Below are 22713 nucleotides of genomic sequence, written 5' to 3'. Positions count from 1 at the left end.
CCTGGGAAAAGATACTGGCATAATTCTATTGGCCAGGCCTACATAAACAAGTCCAGTTGTCATAATGGATAATATATTGAAATCGTCGGCTCAGTGTGCTGTGGCAATCAAAAAAGCAAACAGAATGTTGGGAATTATTAAGAAGGGAATGGAGAATAAAACCGTGGATATCATAATGGCTCTGTGTTGCTCACTGGTGAGATCGTACTTTGAATACTGTGTGAAATTCTGATCGCAGCATCTCAAAAAAGATATTTTTGCACTGGAGAAAGTGCAGAGAAGGGCAACCAAAATGATAAAGGGGATGGAACAGCTCCCCTATGAGGAAAGGCTAAAGAAGTTAGGGCTGTTCAGCTTGGAGAAGAGACGGCTGAGGGGGATATGATAGAGGTCTACAAAATCATGAAAGAACTTGAACAGGTTAATGTGAATCGGTTATTTGCTCTCTTAGATAATAGAAGGATTAGGGGGCACTCCATGAAGTTAGTAAGTATATCATTTAAAACAATTCAGAGAAAATTCTCGCTCACTCAATGCATAGTTAAGCTCTGGAATTCACTGCCAGAGAATGTGGTTATATCAGTTAGTGTAACTTGGTTTTAAAAATGTTTGGATACGTTTCTAGAAGAGAAGCCCATAAATTGCTATTAATCAATAAGAAATAGTAGCTTGGGATCTATTTCATGTTTGGGTACTTGCCAGGTACTTGTGACTTGGACTGGCCACTGTTGGACATAGGATGCCGGGTTTGATGGACCCTTGATCTGACCCAGAATGGCCTATCTTATGTTATTATAAGATGAGCTTGCTAAATTGATTTGCTTTGCACTGCGCTTTTTTCACTGTAAATAAACTGCACTTAAGGAATAGCCAGGGTCTTCCTCCTTTTTCCTCTGGTTGTTTCCAAGCCGCTAATGCTTGAGTTATCACACATGCCACCAATAGAAAGTATTCAAACACAGGCAGATTACTTCCTCATTAATACTCAGCACCATACTGCAGGGGAAATGCATCATCCCACTAATCTCACTCTTTGTGCCCTCCCGCTCCCAGCAACAACCGCTCCTCTCTCCTCCTCTGCTGGGGCTCACGCGGCCGGCGCAGCCCATTCGGGGCAAGAGCCTGCTCGCCAAGAACGGGTAGCCGTGCAGAGGAGGCGCAAGCGGGAACCCAAAACTAAAATAAGGAAGAGGAGAGGGCGAAAAGCGAGAAAGGGAAGCCTCTGACACCACGCGGTGAGTTTAACCGCGCCCCCCTGAAGCACCAGGCCTATCAGAGGGCCGCTAGAAGCCCTTTAAATTTTTGCTCCTCCCGGCGGCGGCGCGTGTCCGAAGGAGATCGACCTAAGGGGTCTGCCCCTTAGTGCGCCCCTTTGTGGGACCCAGGGCCTCGCCCTTAGCGGACAGCCTCCTCCCAGCACCACTTCAATCGTCCCAACTCCAGCATTCACATTCACACAGCCTCTTCTACCACTCGTCCAGCTTCACCCAGCATTCATTCAGCCTCTTCAAGCATTCATCCAACCTCCTCCAGCACTCATCCAGCCTCCTCCAGCCCTCATCCAGCTTGCTCCAGCATTCATCCAACCTCTTCAAGCATTCATCCAGCCTCCTCAAGCACTCAACCCTATCCTCTCCCTCACAATGCCTCCAGGTCTCCCAATCCCTATTCTTCGCCACAGTCTCATAACCACAAGAAAAGAAACAATGCAATCGCAACTTTGCACCAGCAAAACCCTCATCCCAATCATGATTTCACCTCTTACTCAACTACTAGGCCTCGCTCTATTCTCACTTACATTATTCAATGCACAATCTCTTACCAAGAAATCTCTGATCCTTAACGACTATCTACTAGATTCCAAACCGGACATTTGCGCCATAACGGAAACTTGGCTCAAACCAACAGACATAGCCCTAAATAAATCAACTCCCTACGCAGCTTTACGACTTCTTTTCCCTTCCCCGACAAAAGAAAAGAGGTGGGGAAATTCTTCTAGCAGCCAAAAAAGAGCTGAGATTCTCCCAACTCCCAACAACATCTGACTCAAAACTAGAAATCGGCCTTTTCAAAACAGACCAGCTCCAAATCCTCCTTGTCTACGCAACGCCAGGGATTCTTGAATCTGATGCCTCCTCCATCGTAGAAATTATTGCAAAACACATGAATCTGGACTCTCCGGCGATGATCCTAGGTGATTTTAACCTACATTAACTGTAAATGCATTTTTACTATGTAAATATTCCTGTCCCTCTCTCTTTTCCTCCTATCCCAGTTGTTAACTTCCCTGTTCATTGTAACTATTATTTTCCGCACCAGTTCAATACCTCTAGTTCTATGTTCAATGCACAACTTGTTAAATGTAAACCGACTTGATGCAACCTCTGGTCGTGAAAGCCGGTATAGAAAATAATTAAATAAATAAATAAATAAATAAATACATGTCGACAGCACTACACTCACAACCAACTGTGAGGCCATTCTCACCACCCTCTCAGCTATGGGCTTCAAACAGATCATCAATAAGCCCACCCACAAAGCAGGCCACACTCTGGACCTTATTTTCATTATCGCTGGCATTACGCACTCATCCCCCCCCCCCCCCCCCCAGGAATGTACTCAGGTCCCTTGGTCGGATCACTCATTAATCTCCACCACCTTCACTATGACAGAAACCCGTGCCACCCACCCCATTCAATCTTCGTTCCTTTACAGAAGACCCTGCTCCTCAGAAGTCCTCAGCAACCACTTGGCTAATGAACTTCCGCATATCGACCTTTCAGACCCCAACTCAGCCCTTCTATCTTGGAGCAACATTACAGAGACTGTAGCAAACAAATTATGTCCTCTAGCAACAAAAAAAACTCAACCCCAACTCCCCAAAAAGACAACCGTGGTTCACCAACGAACTCCAAAAACTCAAACAAAACCTCAGACGGAAAGAAAACAACTGGCGCAAAGCCCCTTGCTCCAGCACACTATCCGCATACAAACTCGCTCTCCACCACTACAAGAACTCCACCCTAAGGGCAAAAAGGGATTTCTACACGCACAAGATTCACGACCTTATCTTCGACGCCAAAGCATTATTTTCTTACGTAGCTGATCTAATACAAGCTAACGCCCCAATGATCCCTAACGACCAAGCACAATCCAAAGCCGACAAACTAGCGCTGTTCTTCCAAAACAAAATCTCCAACCTCTTAACTCTGCTACCCCCCCTAGCCCCTCCTCTACTACTAGCTCTTACCATCTCCCTAACAAGAACATCTCCCTTGAAGCGTTTGAACCCACCACTGCTTCAGAGATCCAATTGCTAGTAAAGAAAATGAAACCCTCATCCCATCCATTCGACCACATCCCTACAAAACTGCTCCTGCTAGTACCTGACACCATCTCCAAACCCTTGGCTGATATCATAAACTGTTCCTTATCTCAGGGAATCTTCCCAGACGCTCTAAAACTGGCATCTCTTAAACCTCTCCTAAAGAAACCGAATCTGGATCCAAAAGATCCCAACAATTTCCGCCCTATTTCCAATCTTCCTTTTGTGGCCAAGATAATGGAAAAATTAGTCAGATCTCAACTTTCCGATTGCCTAGAAGATCATAAAATACTGCACCCCACCCAATATGGGTTCCGCAAGGCATTAAATACCGAAACCCTTCTCATTTCTCTGACTGACTACCTCATCATGGGCCTGGACAAAGGCCAATCCTTTATACTAATTCTCCTCAACCTGTCTGCCCCCTTCGACACCGTCAACCATTCCATCCTCCTTAACCGACTGGCAGACATCGGAATAACAGAAATGGCATTTTCATGGTTCAAATCTTTCCTTAGTAACAGAAGTTACAAGGTCAAAATCAATAACAAAGAATCCCTCCGCTGCGACTCATCACTAGGAGTTCCGCAAGGTTACTGTTTTTCGGGGAGATGAGGAGGAGTTCAGTCTTCGCTGAGTTTAGTATCAGGTTTAAACTAGAGAGGAGAAGGTTGATCTCTCGTCGGCAGATTTCCCAGTGCTCGAGTGTTTTAGTAATGGATTCTTTGATGGGGATCAGTATTTGCACATAGTCGGCATAAAGGAAGTGTTGTAGTTTAAGGTTGGTTAGCAGCTGGCAAAGTGGAAGAAGGTATATGTTGAAGAGGGTGGGGGAAAGGGAGGAATACCACACAAAGTGCACCATCTAACATCTTTGTCTCACAAGCAAGAAACCTAGGAGTATTAATCGATAACCGGTTGAATTTAAAATCATTCATCAACCGCACCACCAAGGTCGGCTTCTACAAACTGCAGGTACTAAAAAGAATCAAACCACTCCTTCACTTCCAAGACTTCAGAACGGTTCTCCAAGCCGTTATTTTTTCCAAGATAGATTACTGCAACTCTATCTTGCTAGGGCTCCCCTTCTTCCTCCATTAAACCTCTTCAGATGCTCCAAAACACAGTAGCCAGAATTCTGACAAACACCAGAAGAAGAGACCACATCTCTCCCATTCTCAAAAATCTGCACTGGCTACCAATACATTTCAGAATCTTCCACAAGTCCATTACCATCATCCATACCCAAGCCCCTCTTAGCCTTCAAATCCCGCTCAGACTACACTCCTCATCCAGACCCATCAGAGAAGCCTACAGAGGATCCCTACATGTCCTCCAATCCAAAGTGACACACCACCTCTCCTTCAGGGAACGAGCCTTCTCCACGGTGGGACCTTCTATTTGGAACGCAATTCCCCCGGACCTCAGATAGGAACCATGCTTATTAACATTTAGAAAAAGACTTAAGCATGGTTATTTAGACAAGCCTTTCCCGAATCTCACTGACTCTCCCAACGGGCCTAACGGACTGACTGCAACAACCATCAAGATACATTCCAGCTCTATGTAAATAGTTGTTCCTCTTCTTACTCCGGCTTCTTTCTTTCTTCTCCCAGTTCCTGCTCCCCCTGTTTTATTGTAACTTTCTTGCTTCTCTCCACTTGTTAAATGTTCAAGGTTATCACTCCCCTTGTTACTTGTAAACCAGCATGATGTGATTTTATCATGAATGCCGGTATAGAAAAGCGTTAAATAAATAAATAAATAAACAAATAAATAAAATAAAATAAATACTCAGCACCATACTGCAGGGGGAATGCATCATCCCACTAATACCCAATCACAGCAGGACATATCACGCCATCAATACTTAGCTCCCAGCTACTAGGGAATTTATCACTCCACCAACACCCAAGCACCCAATCACAAAAGGATTTTTCAGTTTACCAATACACAGCACTTAACTGCTGAAGGGACCAATCACTCCAACCCCGAATTAACCAAATCACAGGAGCAGATGCCACCAGCATCCAACATTTAACCACTGGGGGAATGTTCAAGCTACAGGCAAATATCACCCAACTAAAAAGGATTTGCTATCTCTTTAAAAGCTAGCATTTAATCATAGACAGACTTATTCCTCACTAATACCCAGCACCCAACTACAGGGGTTGCATCACCCCAAGGATACTCAGCTCACCTTTTGGCCATGAGGAAGTATCTGTCCACAGGAGCTCCAAGTGCAATGTTGATACTTCGTACAGTGTTGATATTACGGAAGACAAGAAGCATGGGGCGTGGCAGGGCCTTCAGAACCTGCATGATACGGTTGAAGTGGTCCTTGGCCATGTCTTGCATGTATGTTCTCTCCTCCTGTGTCAGGATGTTGGAGAGTTGAAGGCTCCCCATTCTGATTGGCCGCTGCATTAGAATCTCACAGAAGAGGAAATAATCTAAGGGAAAAGAAGACATAGTTACATCCAAAAATCATGTTGTGAGGTTCAACACAGAGGAAAAGCCACCAATACACTGAGAAAGGTTATCGAGAAACAGAGCCACACTTGTTACCAGAATTACTGCCTTGGAGGTCATTTCTAACTAAAAACATAATAATAATGGAGACATTTTTCTTACCTGTACCAGGACTAAAGGAAAGGAAATTAACAGGTGCAAACAATTTCTCAGTCCTTGCCATCCTGCTACAGCAGTCCAGACTCCCAAAGACCAATTAACTAGGGAGGGAGGAAGTCAGGGCCGATTTGAGAACAACCAAGTGGCCACCTTGCAGATATTCTCTGGGGAAATAGCAATTGCTTCCATCCTGGAAGAAGATTGAGCTCTACTGGAATGAGTACAAGGAATCTCCAGAACAACTCTTCCCTTGAGCAAGTATGTAGAAGCAACAGTCTTCTTGGTCCACCTTGCTAAGTCACTTTAGAAGCAGCTTTCACCCTTCCAAGGTCCTCTGAACAAAACAAATAACCTGTCTGAGCAATGGAAAGAATGTGACCTCCATGAATTTCAAAAGGCCCTGATAAAAAACTCCAAGAATCTCAAAGACCTGTTCTTACCTTGGCACTCCTTGCTGTAAAATATGGGCAAAGAGACTGAGCGAATGAGATGAAACGCTGGAAGCTCCTTAGGTAAGAAAATGAGCACTGACTGAAATGAAACTGAGTTTGTAGTGAAAACCATGACTGGATCGCTGCAGAACAAGTCCTGGAGTTCACAGATACATCGAGCTGAGCAAATGACAACCCGAAACACTGTTTTCAAAGCACATCCTTTATAGACGTATGCTGCAAAGGCTTAAACGGTGAAGCAACCAAAACCTTGAGAACTGAATGTAGTTCCTACTGAGGGACCACTGGTCTCACTGGGGGCCAAAGTCTCTCTACCTCCCAGGGAAGATGAGGGCAACTACAGAGACCCCTTGCACCTTACTCAGTGGAAGCAACCTTGGTCTTCAGAGAACTCAAGCCAAACCCTTATCAGGCCCCCACTGAGTTAAATGCTAAAATGTTGGAAATATCAGCCCACCATGAAGAAACAGGCTACTCCTTGCAGAATGTCTCAAATAATCACCAAATCAAATATAAGCCACCCAGGTAGAACTCTTATGGGCCTTCAACAAAGTATCCTTTTCTTCATAAGTAGGTCCTCTCAACAGCATTTGAATATGTACACCCTGGAAGAGAGGAGGTGCAGGGGGGAAATAATACACACCATCAGATACCTAAAACTTTTCAATGAGGTACGGAATTCAAACCTTTTCAGTTGGAAAGAAAACACTAGATCTAGGGGAGAACTCAAACCCAAAGTCAGGAAATATTTCTTCAGGGAGAGGATGGTGGAGGCCTGGAATGCCCTTCCGGAGGAAGTGGTGAAGAAGAAAACAGTCAAAGAATTCAAAGGGGCATGGGATAAACACTGTGGGATCTCTAAGGGATAGAGGATGGAAATGAGATAAGCGTTTAGAGGGGTAGCTTGCTGGTACAGTGAATACTACCCTTAGAGGAAGGCATGGAGATCACTTCCCTTAACCAATGTGCTTTGATGCTTTTAATGCAACTGCAACATTACTCCCTGAGATAGAAGGGGAAAAGCTCAGGACGGCTTCTATGGTCAAGTCCTAAAGGAAATGAAGAAAGCGTGCATGAGAGTAACTTGCTGGTGTGGCGGTTACTACCCTTAATCAACAAGGCTTGATACTTGTGATGCAACTCCAACAGTGCTCTTTGCTTCAGCAAAGGAAAAAGGGAATTGGATTTAGTCAGCGAGCACCGAGGGCCCCAACTTTTATGGTCTGCGGAACTGATGAGCATGGGAGTAACCAGCACAGAGCAGCGCTTACTATACCCTTAACCGAAGGCATGGGGAGTAACCAGCACAGAGCAGCGCTTACTATACCCTTAACCGAAGGCATGGGGAGTAACCAGCACAGAGCAGCGCTTACTATACCCTTAACCGAAGGCATGGGGAGTAACCAGCACAGAGCAGCGCTTACTATACCCTTAACCGAAGGCATGGGGAGTAACCAGCAGAGAGCAGCGCTTACTATACCCTTAACCGAAGGCATGGGGAGTAACCAGCACAGAGCAGCGCTTACTATACCCTTAACCGAAGGCATGGGGAGTAACCAGCACAGAGCAGCGCTTACTATACCCTTAACCGAAGGCATGGGGAGTAACCAGCAGAGAGCAGCGCTTACTATACCCTTAACCGAAGGCATGGGAGTAACCAGCACAGAGCAGCGCTTACTATACCCTTAACCGAAGGCATGGGAGTAACTAGCACAGAGCAGCGCTTACTATACCCTTAACTGAAGGCATGGGAGTAACCAGCACAGAGCAGCGCTTACTATACCCTTAACCGAAGGCATGGGGAGTAACCAGCACAGAGCAGCGCTTACTATACCCTTAACCGAAGGCATGGGAGTAACCAGCACAGAGCAGCGCTTACTATACCCTTAACCGAAGGCATGGGGAGTAACCAGCACAGAGCAGCGCTTACTATACCCTTAACCGAAGGCATGGGGAGTAACCAGCACAGAGCAGCGCTTACTATACCCTTAACCGAAGGCATGGGGAGTAACCAGCACAGAGCAGCGCTTACTATACCCTTAACCGAAGGCATGGGGAGTAACCAGCACAGAGCAGCGCTTACTATACCCTTAACCGAAGGCATGGGGAGTAACCAGCAGAGAGCAGCGCTTACTATACCCTTAACCGAAGGCATGGGAGTAACCAGCACAGAGCAGCGCTTACTATACCCTTAACCGAAGGCATGGGAGTAACTAGCACAGAGCAGCGCTTACTATACCCTTAACTGAAGGCATGGGAGTAACCAGCACAGAGCAGCGCTTACTATACCCTTAACCGAAGGCATGGGGAGTAACCAGCACAGAGCAGCGCTTACTATACCCTTAACCGAAGGCATGGGAGTAACCAGCACAGAGCAGCGCTTACTATACCCTTAACCGAAGGCATGGGAGTAACTAGCACAGAGCAGCGCTTACTATACCCTTAACTGAAGGCATGGGAGTAACCAGCACAGAGCAGCGCTTTCTATACCCTTAACCGAAGGCATGGGGGTAACCAGCACAGAGCAGCGCTTACTATATCCTTAACCGAAGGCATGGGAGTAACCAGATGCTACCATGGGAAGCTTGCTGGGCAGACCTTTTCTGACGTCATTTCTAGGTTTCCATGAAATGCCAGTAATAAGCATTGGCATTTTCCAGGGTTTTGCCTCCCTGCCAGCAGATGGAGACAGAGAAGGAAAGCTTTATTGACACTGCTACTCAACCTAGTGCGCCACCTGCAGTCCCTCAGTATTTCTTAGTCGCTGGCAGATTGGAGAGGTACAAAACCTGCAGTCTGGAGATTAAAACAAAACAAAAGAAAGAAAAGGAGGCGTTTGCAGCCGGGGATGTCGGGGGCTGTGAAGAACCATCCCTCTGGTAGAGCAGGGCACACAGACAGGCTGGTGACCCTGTCTTCCTCTTGGCCCGTGGAAGGGTCTGGTTCCCTCGTGTTCACCACACAGACTGCACACTCTCCTACAACAGCCAATGACGGATCAGAGACGTATTCCTACTTGATTTCTTTTTGCTTAAAAAAAAAACACAGAAAGAAAGAGGGCGGCTGAGGAGGAGAACGATGCGGTTAAGGCCACAGGGAAAAGCTTGAGGCCTCAGTTGCTGGGAAGGCCGGGGTCTGGTTCTTACCGCTGCAAGCCATTTTGGGGTAATGCCACTCAGCCTGGGTAGCTGGTACGTGCAGGATGGACATGTATAGGGCTGTGAGGAAGGTCGGGCTCCTGTTCTTATTACTGTGAACCGCTTTGAGAGAATCCCACTCAGCCCGGCTCGCATGGGTGCACAGGTCGGGGTCGGTGCTTATCTTAGTGTGGTGGCGGGGAATTGGTCTAAGGCCGGGTAGCATGTTTGACTTAGACACACAGGCTGGAGCACGCACACTTTGGGTGCACAGGTCGGGACCGGCGTTTACCTCCACAGCGGTGAATCCCTCTCAGACTGAGTAGTGCACACATGTCGGCAACCACTGAGCACAGGAAATTCTGCCAAGCCTGTTGAGACCGAAAGGGCGGCTTAAACTCGGTGGGGCTGTGTAAGAGTTGTGCGCATGGAAAGGAAGGCGGCTTGTAATCAACCGGGAAGGCGGACGTGGGCAGGAAACCCACCCGTTTGGCAGTATCTGCTAAGGTGGCTCTGCCTGGCAGTGTGGGAACAGCAGCCATTTTAGAGCCACCTGCCGCAGTGCAGGAAAGGACGGAGAAGGGGCCTTTGTTTCCACTGCCATGGAGGTCCTTCGACAGTGCTCCAGAAGGTTTGGAGAAAGATGGTGGGACTCTTCTCGGACTCAGGGGAGGCTTTTTCGGCGATTGTTGTGCTTAGAACTAGGGGTCACGAAATGAAACTCCACACAGGAGGACTCAGAACCAACGTCAGGAAGTATTTCTTCAGGGAGAGGGTGGTGGAGGCCTGGAAGGCCCTTCCGGAGGAGGTGGAGAAGAAGGAAACAGTCAAAGAATTCAAAGGGGCATGGGATAAACACTGCGGCTCGCTAAAGGATAGAGGACAGAAATGAGATAAGCGTGCAGGGGGTAACTTGATGGTACGGTGGTTACTACCCTTAGCAAAAGGCATGGAGATTCCTACCCTTAATCAATATGCTTTGCTCCTTGCCTAGTTGGCAGGGGAATAAGGAATTGGATTCAGACAACAACCAAGGGCCTGGGGTACTGTTATGTGGACATAGGGGGAAAAAGCATAGGACTGCTTCTACAGCCAAGTCGTAAAGCCAACAATGAAAGCGTTCATGGGGGTAACTTGCTGGTGAGGCACTTACTAGTCTTAACCAATAAGCCTTGATACTTTTGATGCAATTCCAGCACTGCTCTCTGCTTGAATGGCAGGGGAAATGGGGAATTGGATTTAGACAGCGACCAATGCGGGGTAACCTGCACAGAGCAGCAGTTACTGCCCTTACAGAAGGCATGAGGGGTAACCAGTACAGAGCAGCAGTTACTGCCCTTACAGAAGGCATGGGGGGTAACCAGTACAGAGCAGCAGTTACTGCCCTTACAGAAGGCAGGGGGGTAACCAGTACAGAGCAGCAGTTACTGCCCTTACAGAAGGCATGGGGGGTAACCAGTACAGAGCAGCAGTTACTGCCCTTACAGAAGGCATGGGGGGTAACCAGTACAGAGCAGCAGTTACTGCCCTTACAGAAGGCAGGGGGGTAACCAGTACAGAGCAGCAGTTACTGCCCTTACAGAAGGCATGGGGGTAACCAGTACAGAGCAGCAGTTACTGCCCTTACAGAAGGCATGGGGGGTAACCAGTATAGAGCGGCAGTTACTGCCCTTACAGAAGGCAGGGGGGTAACCAGTACAGAGCAGCAGTTACTGCCCTTACAGAAGGCAGGGGGGGTAACCTGTACAGAGCAGCAGTTACTGCCCTTACAGAAGGCAGGGGGGTAACCAGTACAGAGCAGCAGTTACTGCCCTTACAGAAGGCAGGGGGGTAACCAGTACAGAGCAGCAGTTACTGCCCTTACAGAAGGCAGGGGGGTAACCAGTACAGAGCAGCAGTTACTGCCCTTACAGAAGGCAGGGGGGTAACCAGTACAGAGCAGCAGTTACTGCCCTTACAGAAGGCAGGGGGGTAACCAGTACAGAGCAGCAGTTACTGCCCTTACAGAAGGCAGGGGGGTAACCAGTACAGAGCAGCAGTTACTGCCCTGAACAGAAGGCAGGGGGGTAACCAGTACAGAGCAGCAGTTACTGCCCTTACAGAATGCATGGGGGTAACCAGTACAGAGCAGCAGTTACTGCCCTTACAGAAGGCAGGGGGGTAACTAGTACAGAGCAGCAGTTACTGCCCTTACAGAAGGCAGGGGGGTAACCAGTACAGAGCAGCAGTTACTGCCCTTACAGAAGGCAGGGGGGTAACCAGTACAGAGCAGCAGTTACTGCCCTTACAGAATGCATGGGGGTAACCAGTACAGAGCAGCAGTTACTGCCCTTACAGAAGGCAGGGGGGTAACCAGTACAGAGCAGCAGTTACTGCCCTTACAGAAGGCAGGGGGGTAACCAGTACAGAGCAGCAGTTACTGCCCTTACAGAAGGCAGGGGGGTAACCAGTAAAGAGCAGCAGTTACTGCCCTTACAGAAGGCAGGGGGGTAACCAGTACAGAGCAGCAGTTACTGCCCTTACAGAAGGCATGGGGGTAACCAGTACAGAGCAGCAGTTACTGCCCTTACAGAAGGCAGTGGGGTAACCAGTACAGAGCAGCAGTTACTGCCCTTACAGAAGGCAGGGGGGTAACCAGTACAGAGCAGCAGTTACTGCCCTTACAGAAGGCAGGGGGGTAACCAGTACAGAGCAGCAGTTACTGCCCTTACAGAAGGCAGGGGGGTAACCAGTACAGAGCAGCAGTTACTGCCCTTACAGAAGGCAGGGGGGTAACCAGTAAAGAGCAGCAGTTACTGCCCTTACAGAAAGCATGGGGGTAACCAGTACAGAGCAGCAGTTACTGCCCTTACAGAAGGCAGGGGGGTAACCAGTACAGAGCAGCAGTTACTGCCCTTACAGAAGGCAGGGGGGTAACCAGTACAGAGCAGCAGTTACTGCCCTTACAGAAGGCAGGGGGGTAACCAGTACAGAGCAGCAGTTACTGCCCTTACAGAAGGCAGGGGGGTAACCAGTACAGAGCAGCAGTTACTGCCCTTACAGAAGGCAGGGGGGTAACCAGTACAGAGCAGCAGTTACTGCCCTTACAGAAAGCAGGGGGGTAACCAGTACAGAGCAGCAGTTACTGCCCTTACAGAAGGCATGAGGGGTAACCAGTACAGAGCAGCAGTTACTGCCCTTACAGAAGGCAGGGGGGTAACCAGTACAGAGCAGCAGTTACTGCCCTTACAGAAGGCATGGGGGTAACCAGTACAGAGCAGCAGTTACTGCCCTTACAGAAGGCATGGGGGTAACCAGTACAGAGCAGCAGTTACTGCCCTGAACAGAAGGCAGTGGGGTAACCAGTACAGAGCAGCAGTTACTGCCCTTACAGAAGGCAGGGGGGTAACCAGTACAGAGCAGCAGTTACTGCCCTTACAGAAGGCAGGGGGGTAACCAGTACAGAGCAGCAGTTACTGCCCTTACAGAAGGCAGTGGGGTAACCAGTACAGAGCAGCAGTTACTGCCCTTACAGAAAGCATGGGGGTAACCAGTACAGAGCAGCAGTTACTGCCCTGAACAGAAGGCAGGGGGGTAACCAGTACAGAGCAGCAGTTACTGCCCTTACAGAAGGCATGGGGGTAACCTGTACAGAGCAGCAGTTACTGCCCTTACAGAAGGCATGGGGGTAACCAGTACAGAGCAGCAGTTACTGCCCTTACAGAAGGCAGGGGGGTAACCAGTACAGAGCAGCAGTTACTGCCCTTACAGAAGGCAGGGGGGTAACCAGTACAGAGCAGCAGTTACTGCCCTTACAGAAGGCATGGGGGTAACCAGTACAGAGCAGCAGTTACTGCCCTTACAGAAGGCAGGGGGGTAACCAGTACAGAGCAGCAGTTACTGCCCTTACAGAAGGCAGTGGGGTAACCAGTACAGAGCAGCAGTTACTGCCCTTACAGAAAGCATGGGGGTAACCAGTACAGAGCAGCAGTTACTGCCCTGAACAGAAGGCAGGGGGGTAACTAGTACAGAGCAGCAGTTACTGCCCTTACAGAAGGCAGGGGGGTAACCAGTACAGAGCAGCAGTTACTGCCCTTACAGAAGGCATGGGGGTAACCAGTAGAGAGCAGCAGTTACTGCCCTGAACAGAAGGCAGTGGGGTAACCAGTACAGAGCAGCAGTTACTGCCCTTACAGAAAGCATGGGGGTAACCAGTACAGAGCAGCAGTTACTGCCCTGAACAGAAGGCAGTGGGGGTAACCAGTACAGAGCAGCAGTTACTGCCCTTACAGAAAGCATGGGGGTAACCAGTACAGAGCAGCAGTTACTGCCCTGAACAGAAGGCAGGGGGGTAACTAGTACAGAGCAGCAGTTACTGCCCTTACAGAAAGCATGGGGGTAACCAGTACAGAGCAGCAGTTACTGCCCTGAACAGAAGGCATGGGGGTAACCAGTACAGAGCAGCAGTTACTGCCCTGAACAGAAGGCAGTGGGGTAACCAGTACAGAGCAGCAGTTACTGCCCTTACAGAAGGCAGGGGGGTAACCAGTACAGAGCAGCAGTTACTGCCCTTACAGAAGGCAGGGGGGTAACCAGTACAGAGCAGCAGTTACTGCCCTTACAGAAGGCAGGGGGGTAACCAGTACAGAGCAGCAGTTACTGCCCTTACAGAAGGCAGGGGGGGTAACCAGTACAGAGCAGCAGTTACTGCCCTGAACAGAAGGCAGGGGGGTAACCAGTACAGAGCAGCAGTTACTGCCCTTACAGAATGCATGGGGGTAACCAGTACAGAGCAGCAGTTACTGCCCTTACAGAAGGCAGGGGGGTAACCAGTACAGAGCAGCAGTTACTGCCCTTACAGAAGGCAGGGGGGTAACCAGTACAGAGCAGCAGTTACTGCCCTTACAGAAGGCAGGGGGGTAACCAGTACAGAGCAGCAGTTACTGCCCTTACAGAATGCATGGGGGTAACCAGTACAGAGCAGCAGTTACTGCCCTTACAGAAGGCAGGGGGGTAACCAGTACAGAGCAGCAGTTACTGCCCTTACAGAAGGCAGGGGGGTAACCAGTACAGAGCAGCAGTTACTGCCCTTACAGAAGGCAGGGGGGTAACCAGTAAAGAGCAGCAGTTACTGCCCTTACAGAAGGCAGGGGGGGTAACCAGTACAGAGCAGCAGTTACTGCCCTTACAGAAGGCATGGGGGTAACCAGTACAGAGCAGCAGTTACTGCCCTTACAGAAGGCATGGGGGGTAACCAGTACAGAGCAGCAGTTACTGCCCTTACAGAAGGCATGGGGGTAACCAGTACAGAGCAGCAGTTACTGCCCTTACAGAAGGCATGGGGGTAACCAGTACAGAGCAGCAGTTACTGCCCTTACAGAAGGCATGGGGGTAACCAGTACAGAGCAGCAGTTACTGCCCTTACAGAATGCATGGGGGTAACCAGTACAGAGCAGCAGTTACTGCCCTTACAGAAGGCAGGGGGGTAACCAGTACAGAGCAGCAGTTACTGCCCTTACAGAAGGCAGGGGGGTAACCAGTACAGAGCAGCAGTTACTGCCCTTACAGAAGGCAGGGGGGTAACCAGTAAAGAGCAGCAGTTACTGCCCTTACAGAAGGCAGGGGGGTAACCAGTACAGAGCAGCAGTTACTGCCCTTACAGAAGGCATGGGGGTAACCAGTACAGAGCAGCAGTTACTGCCCTTACAGAAGGCAGTGGGGTAACCAGTACAGAGCAGCAGTTACTGCCCTTACAGAAGGCAGGGGGGTAACCAGTACAGAGCAGCAGTTACTGCCCTTACAGAAGGCAGGGGGGTAACCAGTACAGAGCAGCAGTTACTGCCCTTACAGAAGGCAGGGGGGTAACCAGTACAGAGCAGCAGTTACTGCCCTTACAGAAGGCAGGGGGGTAACCAGTAAAGAGCAGCAGTTACTGCCCTTACAGAAAGCATGGGGGTAACCAGTACAGAGCAGCAGTTACTGCCCTTACAGAAGGCAGGGGGGGTAACCAGTACAGAGCAGCAGTTACTGCCCTTACAGAAGGCAGGGGGGTAACCAGTACAGAGCAGCAGTTACTGCCCTTACAGAAGGCAGGGGGGTAACCAGTACAGAGCAGCAGTTACTGCCCTTACAGAAGGCAGGGGGGTAACCAGTACAGAGCAGCAGTTACTGCCCTTACAGAAGGCAGGGGGGTAACCAGTACAGAGCAGCAGTTACTGCCCTTACAGAAAGCAGGGGGGTAACCAGTACAGAGCAGCAGTTACTGCCCTTACAGAAGGCATGAGGGGTAACCAGTACAGAGCAGCAGTTACTGCCCTTACAGAAGGCAGGGGGGTAACCAGTACAGAGCAGCAGTTACTGCCCTTACAGAAGGCATGGGGGTAACCAGTACAGAGCAGCAGTTACTGCCCTTACAGAAGGCATGGGGGTAACCAGTACAGAGCAGCAGTTACTGCCCTGAACAGAAGGCAGTGGGGTAACCAGTACAGAGCAGCAGTTACTGCCCTTACAGAAGGCAGGGGGGTAACCAGTACAGAGCAGCAGTTACTGCCCTTACAGAAGGCAGGGGGGTAACCAGTACAGAGCAGCAGTTACTGCCCTTACAGAAGGCAGTGGGGTAACCAGTACAGAGCAGCAGTTACTGCCCTTACAGAAAGCATGGGGGTAACCAGTACAGAGCAGCAGTTACTGCCCTGAACAGAAGGCAGGGGGGTAACCAGTACAGAGCAGCAGTTACTGCCCTTACAGAAGGCATGGGGGTAACCTGTACAGAGCAGCAGTTACTGCCCTTACAGAAGGCATGGGGGTAACCAGTACAGAGCAGCAGTTACTGCCCTTACAGAAGGCAGGGGGGTAACCAGTACAGAGCAGCAGTTACTGCCCTTACAGAAGGCAGGGGGGTAACCAGTACAGAGCAGCAGTTACTGCCCTTACAGAAGGCATGGGGGTAACCAGTACAGAGCAGCAGTTACTGCCCTTACAGAAGGCAGGGGGGTAACCAGTACAGAGCAGCAGTTACTGCCCTTACAGAAGGCAGTGGGGTAACCAGTACAGAGCAGCAGTTACTGCCCTTACAGAAAGCATGGGGGTAACCAGTACAGAGCAGCAGTTACTGCCCTGAACAGAAGGCAGGGGGGTAACTAGTACAGAGCAGCAGTTACTGCCCTTACAGAAGGCAGGGGGGTAACCAGTACAGAGCAGCAGTTACTGCCCTTACAGAAGGCATGGGGGTAACCAGTACAGAGCAGCAGTTACTGCCCTGAACAGAAGGCAGTGGGGTAACCAGTACAGAGCAGCAGTTACTGCCCTTACAGAAAGCATGGGGGTAACCAGTACAGAGCAGCAGTTACTGCCCTGAACAGAAGGCAGTGGGGTAACCAGTACAGAGCAGCAGTTACTGCCCTTACAGAAAGCATGGGGGTAACCAGTACAGAGCAGCAGTTACTGCCCTGAACAGAAGGCAGGGGGGTAACTAGTACAGAGCAGCAGTTACTGCCCTTACAGAAAGCATGGGGGTAACCAGTACAGAGCAGCAGTTACTGCCCTGAACAGAAGGCATGGGGGTAACCAGTACAGAGCAGCAGTTACTGCCCTGAACAGAAGGCATGGGGGTAACTAGTACAGAGCAGCAGTTACTGCCCTTACAGAAGGCAGGGGGGTAACCAGTACAGAGCAGCAGTTACTGCCCTGAACAGAAGGCAGGGGGGTAACTAGTACAGAGCAGCAGTTACTGCCCTGAACAGAAGGCATGGGGGTAACCAGTACAGAGCAGCAGTTACTGCCCTGAACAGAAGGCATGGGGGTAACCAGTACAGAGCAGCAGTTACTGCCCTTACAGAAGGCAGGGGGTAACCTGCACAGAGCAGCAGTTACTGCCCTTACAGAAGGCATGGGGGTAACCAGTACAGAGCAGCAGTTACTGCCCTTACAGAAGGCATGGGGGGTAACCAGTACAGAGCAGCAGTTACTGCCCTTACAGAAGGCATAGGGGTAACTAGTACAGAGCAGCAGTTACTGCCCTTACAGAATGCATGGGGGTAACCAGTACAGAGCAACAGTTACTGCCCTGAACAGAAGGCATGGGGTAACCAGTATAGAGCGGCAGTTACTGCCCTGAACAGAAGGCATGGGGGTAACCAGTACAGAGCAGCAGTTACTGCCCTTACAGAAGGCATGGGGGTAACCAGTACAGAGCAGCAGTTACTGCCCTTACAGAAGGCATGGGGGGTAACCAGTACAGAGCAGCAGTTACTGCCCTTACAGAAGGCATGGGGGGTAACCAGTACAGAGCAGCAGTTACTGCCCTTACAGAAGGCATGGGGGTAACCAGTACAGAGCAGCAGTTACTGCCCTTACAGAAGGCATGGGGGTAACCAGTACAGAGCAGCAGTTACTGCCCTTACAGAATGCATGGGGGTAACCAGTACAGAGCAGCAGTTACTGCCCTTACAGAATGCATGGGGGTAACCAGTACAGAGCAACAGTTACTGCCCTGAACAGAAGGCATGGGGTAACCAGTATAGAGCGGCAGTTACTGCCCTGAACAGAAGGCATGGGGGTAACCAGTATAGAGCGGCAGTTACTGCCCTGAACAGATGGCAGGGGATTACTACACTTAACCAGTAATCCTGGATGCTTCTGATGCAACTGCAACATCGCTCTCTGCTTCAAAGGAAGAGGGTGAGGGGTGGAAGGGAAGAGGAATTTGGATTCAGAGACAACCAACATGAGCCAAGAGGGTACTGATGCACAGACATTAAAGAAAAAGCACAGGACTGGGGGTAGCCTGCAAGGCGCAGCAGATACCACCATGGGAAGCTTGCTGGGCAGACTGGATGGACCATTGGTCCTTTTCTGCCATCATTTCTATGTTCTATATGTTCCTATGTTTTACGAGGAGTGGATCAAATTTATAATGGATCAGTGGATCCTAACAGTCATAAGAGAGGGCTATACTATAGAACTGGCTCGTCCAATACATGAAGACTGGCAGAAAAGGACCAAACGGTCCATTCAGTCTGCCCAGTAAGCTTAAGGTAGTATCTGCTGCACTACATAAGTCACCCCCCTTACACCACAGAGGGAAACCCCTCTATGGGCTAGGCAGGAAGAGCTCTGTGGGTGGGATCATGCTAGGACGTTAAGAAACAGAGCCCAGCTGTGATCAAGAAGCCCTGTGACTCCAGGAGCAAGGAGTTCCTGACCCTCTCTGAAGGTTTGTCAGTGTTTTATTTATTTATTTAAAAGTTTTTATATACCGTCATTAAGTTATTTACCATCATAACGGTTTACAATAGGACACATATATCAAGGAAAATATAGATCATACTTTAAATATCGGGTGCCATTATTCTTCGGTAACAATACAACATTAAGTAAAGTATGGTTTATGACGTGGAATTTTCATTGATGACATTCCCATGTGCGCTTGTAAGTTTTATTGCTATTCAACCTATCGGTTTGACTACATTTATACGAGGGAAAAAAATAATTTCCAGGCATAATCTGGAAGTTGTGAGCTGGGTGCTCTAAGTCCGCTATCCATATTTATTTGCTTGCGTCGTTCTCTTTTTTGAAGGCTTGTGTGAAAAGCCAGGTTTTGAGGTGTGTTTTGAAAAGTTTATGATTCTCCGAAGTCTTAGATCAAGGGGCATCGCATTCCATAATATGGGACCTGCCAGGGACAGAGCACATTCCCTAACCTGGGTTAGTCTTGCTGTTTTCACAGGAGGAATGGTTAATAGGGCTTTGTTTGCCGATCTTAAATTTCTATGTGGAACTTGTACTCGAAGTGCTGTGTTCAGCCATTCTGCTTTTTCGTCATGGATTAGCTTATGTATTGTGCAGAGAGCTTTGAACTTCACTCTTTGTTCTATGGGTAGCCAATGTGGTTCTGCCAGTGTATCTGTGATGTGATCTTTTCTACTTTTTCCAGTCAGAATTCTAGCAGCGGAGTTTTGTAATATTTGCAGTGGTCTTATCGTAGTGTAGGGTAAACCAAGTCATAAAGCATTACAGTAATCGGTGCTTGCAAATATCAGTGATTGGAGCACTGTGCAAAAGTTTTGTAGCGAGAGTAACGTTTTCTGAGTATCATGAGTTTAGCATCCCCTGCTTTAACCTTTAGTGTTATGTGCTGTTTGAGGTTTAGTTCTGTGTCTGATATTATTTATTTATTTATTTAGCAGTTTTATATACCGAAGTTCTGGTAACAAAGTTACTAATCACTTCGGTTTACATTACAACAATAGATTGACAGTATTTAGAATAATGTCTTACAATGAACAGGATAAATAGAACTTGGAGAAAATAAAAATAACAACTTAAGGGTAATTATATACAAAGTAGTGGACCTTCCTGGAGATCAAAGCTTAGGCATTAAGATTGAAATTAAGAGAATGCTTGGTTGAACAACCAGGTCTTTAGTCTTTTTTTAAAGGTGGGAGTCGATTGTTCAATTCTAAGGTCTGGTGGGAGTGAATTCCAGAGATTAGGACCGGCAGTGGAAATAGCTCTTTTGCTAAGTGAAGTCTTGAGAGGATGGGCTCTCAGCGTGCCTTTCTGAGCTTGTCTAGTCGGACGAGAGGTGGAGTGACGCTGTAAAGGGATGGTGAGGTCCATTGGGGTGGAGTTATAGATGGCTTTGTGGATTATTGATAGGGATTTATAGAGGATTCTGTGTTTGATAGGGAGCCAGTGAAGGTTCTTTAAAATGGGAGTAATGTGGTCCCTTTTATTAGATTTAGTCAGGATCCTCGCAGTGGCATTTTGTAACATTTGCAGAGGTTTTAGAGAGTTTGCGGGTAAACCAAGCAGCAAAGAATTACAATAGTCTGTCTTCGAGAAAATGATTGCTTGTAATACATATCTGAAGTCTTGGAAGTATAAGAGTGGTCTTAGCCTCTTTAATACTTGAAGTTTAAAGAAGCAATCTTTTATGGTGTTGTTAATGAAGCTTTTGTAGTTCAGCTGGTTATCCATGGTGACCCCAAGGTTTCTGACCTGAGTGGAAAAGGCTGGTGGAGATAAGTTGTGTGAGTAGGGAGCGGAGTAGTTACCATTTGGGGTGATGAGCAGGAACTCTGACTTGTTGGAATTGAGAATCAAATCAAGATTTGTTAGGAGGTTATTGATGGATAGAAGACAGGAATTCCAGAATTGTAAGGTATTTTGTAATGAATCTTTAATCGGGATAAGGATTTGGACATCATCTGCATAAACATAGTGAATAAGGTTAAATTTGGAGAGGAGATGACATAGAGGGAGAAGATAAATGTTGAATAGTGTTGGGGATAGCAAAGAACCTTGCGGGACTCCCATAGTGGATCTGAAAGGAGGTGATACTTTGCTGTTTATCTTGACTTTATAGAATCTATTCTGGAGGAAAGATGAGAACCATTTAAGTGCGGTGTTTTTTATGCCAATTTCTGTTAGACGATCTAAAAGGATAACATGATTCACTGTGTCAAAAGCTGCTGATAAGTCGAGTAGAATGAGGAGGGATGATTGTTTGTTTGTTTTTTTTTCTATATAATATTTATTACTACATTACTATGTTTAATTGGTTATCTATTCTATTTGTTCCATAATTTATTGTTAGTTCTATTGTTACCTGTTTTATTGTTCAACTGTTCTATGTAAAGCCCACTACTCTTTTTGGGCATTTAAAAGTTGTATGTAAACCGGATTGATTTGTAGTTCCTACAAGAACTTCGGTCTATAAAAATAAAAAATAAATAAATAAATAAATAAATAAATAAATAAATAAATTCTAGGTTCAAGAGAATTTTATCTGAAAGTGATGAAAGGAGGGATTCGGTGCTTCTAGATTTTCGGAAACCAAATTGAGAAGAAGAGAGGATGTTGTTGTTTTCTAAGTATTCGGCGAGTTGTTTGTTAACTAGTTTTTCCATGATTTTGGAGATAATTGGGAGATTGGCTATAGGGCGGAAGTTGGCTGGATTGTCTGGGGAAAGATTTGCTTTTTTTAGTAATGGTTTAAGGATGGCGAGTTTGAGTGGAGTGGGGACGAGGCCTTGTAATAAAGAGGAATTGATGATCTGTGATATAGGGTGTGAGATGTCTTTGGCAATTGAAATAAGGAGGTTGGCTGGAATAGCATCTAGTGGGTGTGATGAAGGTTTAAGTCTTTTTAGAACGTTTTCAATTTCCAAAGTGGAGACAGGTTCAAAGATCTCAAGGCTTGCTGTGATTTGTGGAGGGGAGGGGAGTAGATGAGGTGGGGAGTTGACTTTCATTTTCTTGATAGGGTTTAGGAGGTTAGGAATTTTATTCTTAAAATAAGTGGCAAGATCAGATGCTTTACTTGCTGCGTTATCGTCCGGGAAAGTGAAGGCCGGTTGTTTGGTGAGAGAAGTCACTAAAGAGAAGAGGGATTTTGGATCAAATATAAAGTTGTGAATTTTCTGCGAGTAGAAGTCCTTTTTTGTCTGAAGGATGGAGAACCTGTATTGGTGCATTAAGGATTTAAAGGCCATGAGGTTTGAGGTTGAAGGATTCTTGCGCCAAGACTTTTCTCTATGCCTAAGTTCACGCTTTACAGATTTGAGCTTTGGAGTATACCAAGGTTTTTTTGTATCCTTGTTGGACTGAATAGTTTTGGTGATTAGCGGGCAAGTGATGTCTGCAACTTTGTTTGTGATTTCAGACCATGAGGCTAAAGCAGAGTTGGTGTCCGTGAGGTCCATTAGGTTTAGTTCTTGAGTTAGATGGGTGATAAGGGTGTCTGGGTTGCAGAGTTTTCTGAATTGGACCGTGGATTTTTGAGGGCCTGTAGTAATTGTTAGGTGATTTAAGAACATAAGAACATAAGAAAATGCCATACTGGGTCAGACCAAGGGTCCATCAAGCCCAGCATCCTGTTTCCAACAGTGGCCAATCCAGGCCATAAGAACCTGGCAAGTACCCAAAAACTAAGTCTATTCCATGTAACCATTTCTAATGGCAGTGGCTATTCTCTAAGTGAACTTAATAGCAGGTAATGGACTTCTCCTCCAAGAACTTATCCAATCCTTTTTTAAACACAGCTATACTAACTGCTCGAACCACATTCTCTGGCAACAAATTCCAGAGTTTAATTGTGCGTTGAGTAAAAAAGAACTTTCTCCGATTAGTTTTAAATGTGCCCCATGCTAACTTCATGGAGTGTCCCCTAGTCCTTCTACTATCC

General features: G+C 47.7%; 1 protein-coding gene across 3 annotated transcripts in view; it reads right to left on the bottom strand.

The window, feature by feature from the left end:
* ADCK5 (aarF domain containing kinase 5) overlaps positions 1 to 22713 on the bottom strand; it is a 269661-nt gene that overhangs the window by 30835 nt on the left and 216113 nt on the right. For all 3 annotated transcript variants that reach the window (XM_029592309.1, XM_029592308.1, XM_029592310.1), the window contains one exon: positions 5526 to 5778. In XM_029592309.1, the coding sequence (XP_029448169.1) occupies positions 5526 to 5778 (253 nt within the window). The remainder of the gene's footprint in view (positions 1 to 5525; positions 5779 to 22713) is intronic.

The sequence above is a fragment of the Rhinatrema bivittatum genome, chromosome 2, assembly GCF_901001135.1.
Source record: "Rhinatrema bivittatum chromosome 2, aRhiBiv1.1, whole genome shotgun sequence".
Lineage (NCBI taxonomy): Eukaryota > Metazoa > Chordata > Amphibia > Gymnophiona > Rhinatrematidae > Rhinatrema > Rhinatrema bivittatum.
Note: the sequence above shows the minus strand (reverse complement) of the source record. Positions and strands in the feature narration are given on the sequence as shown.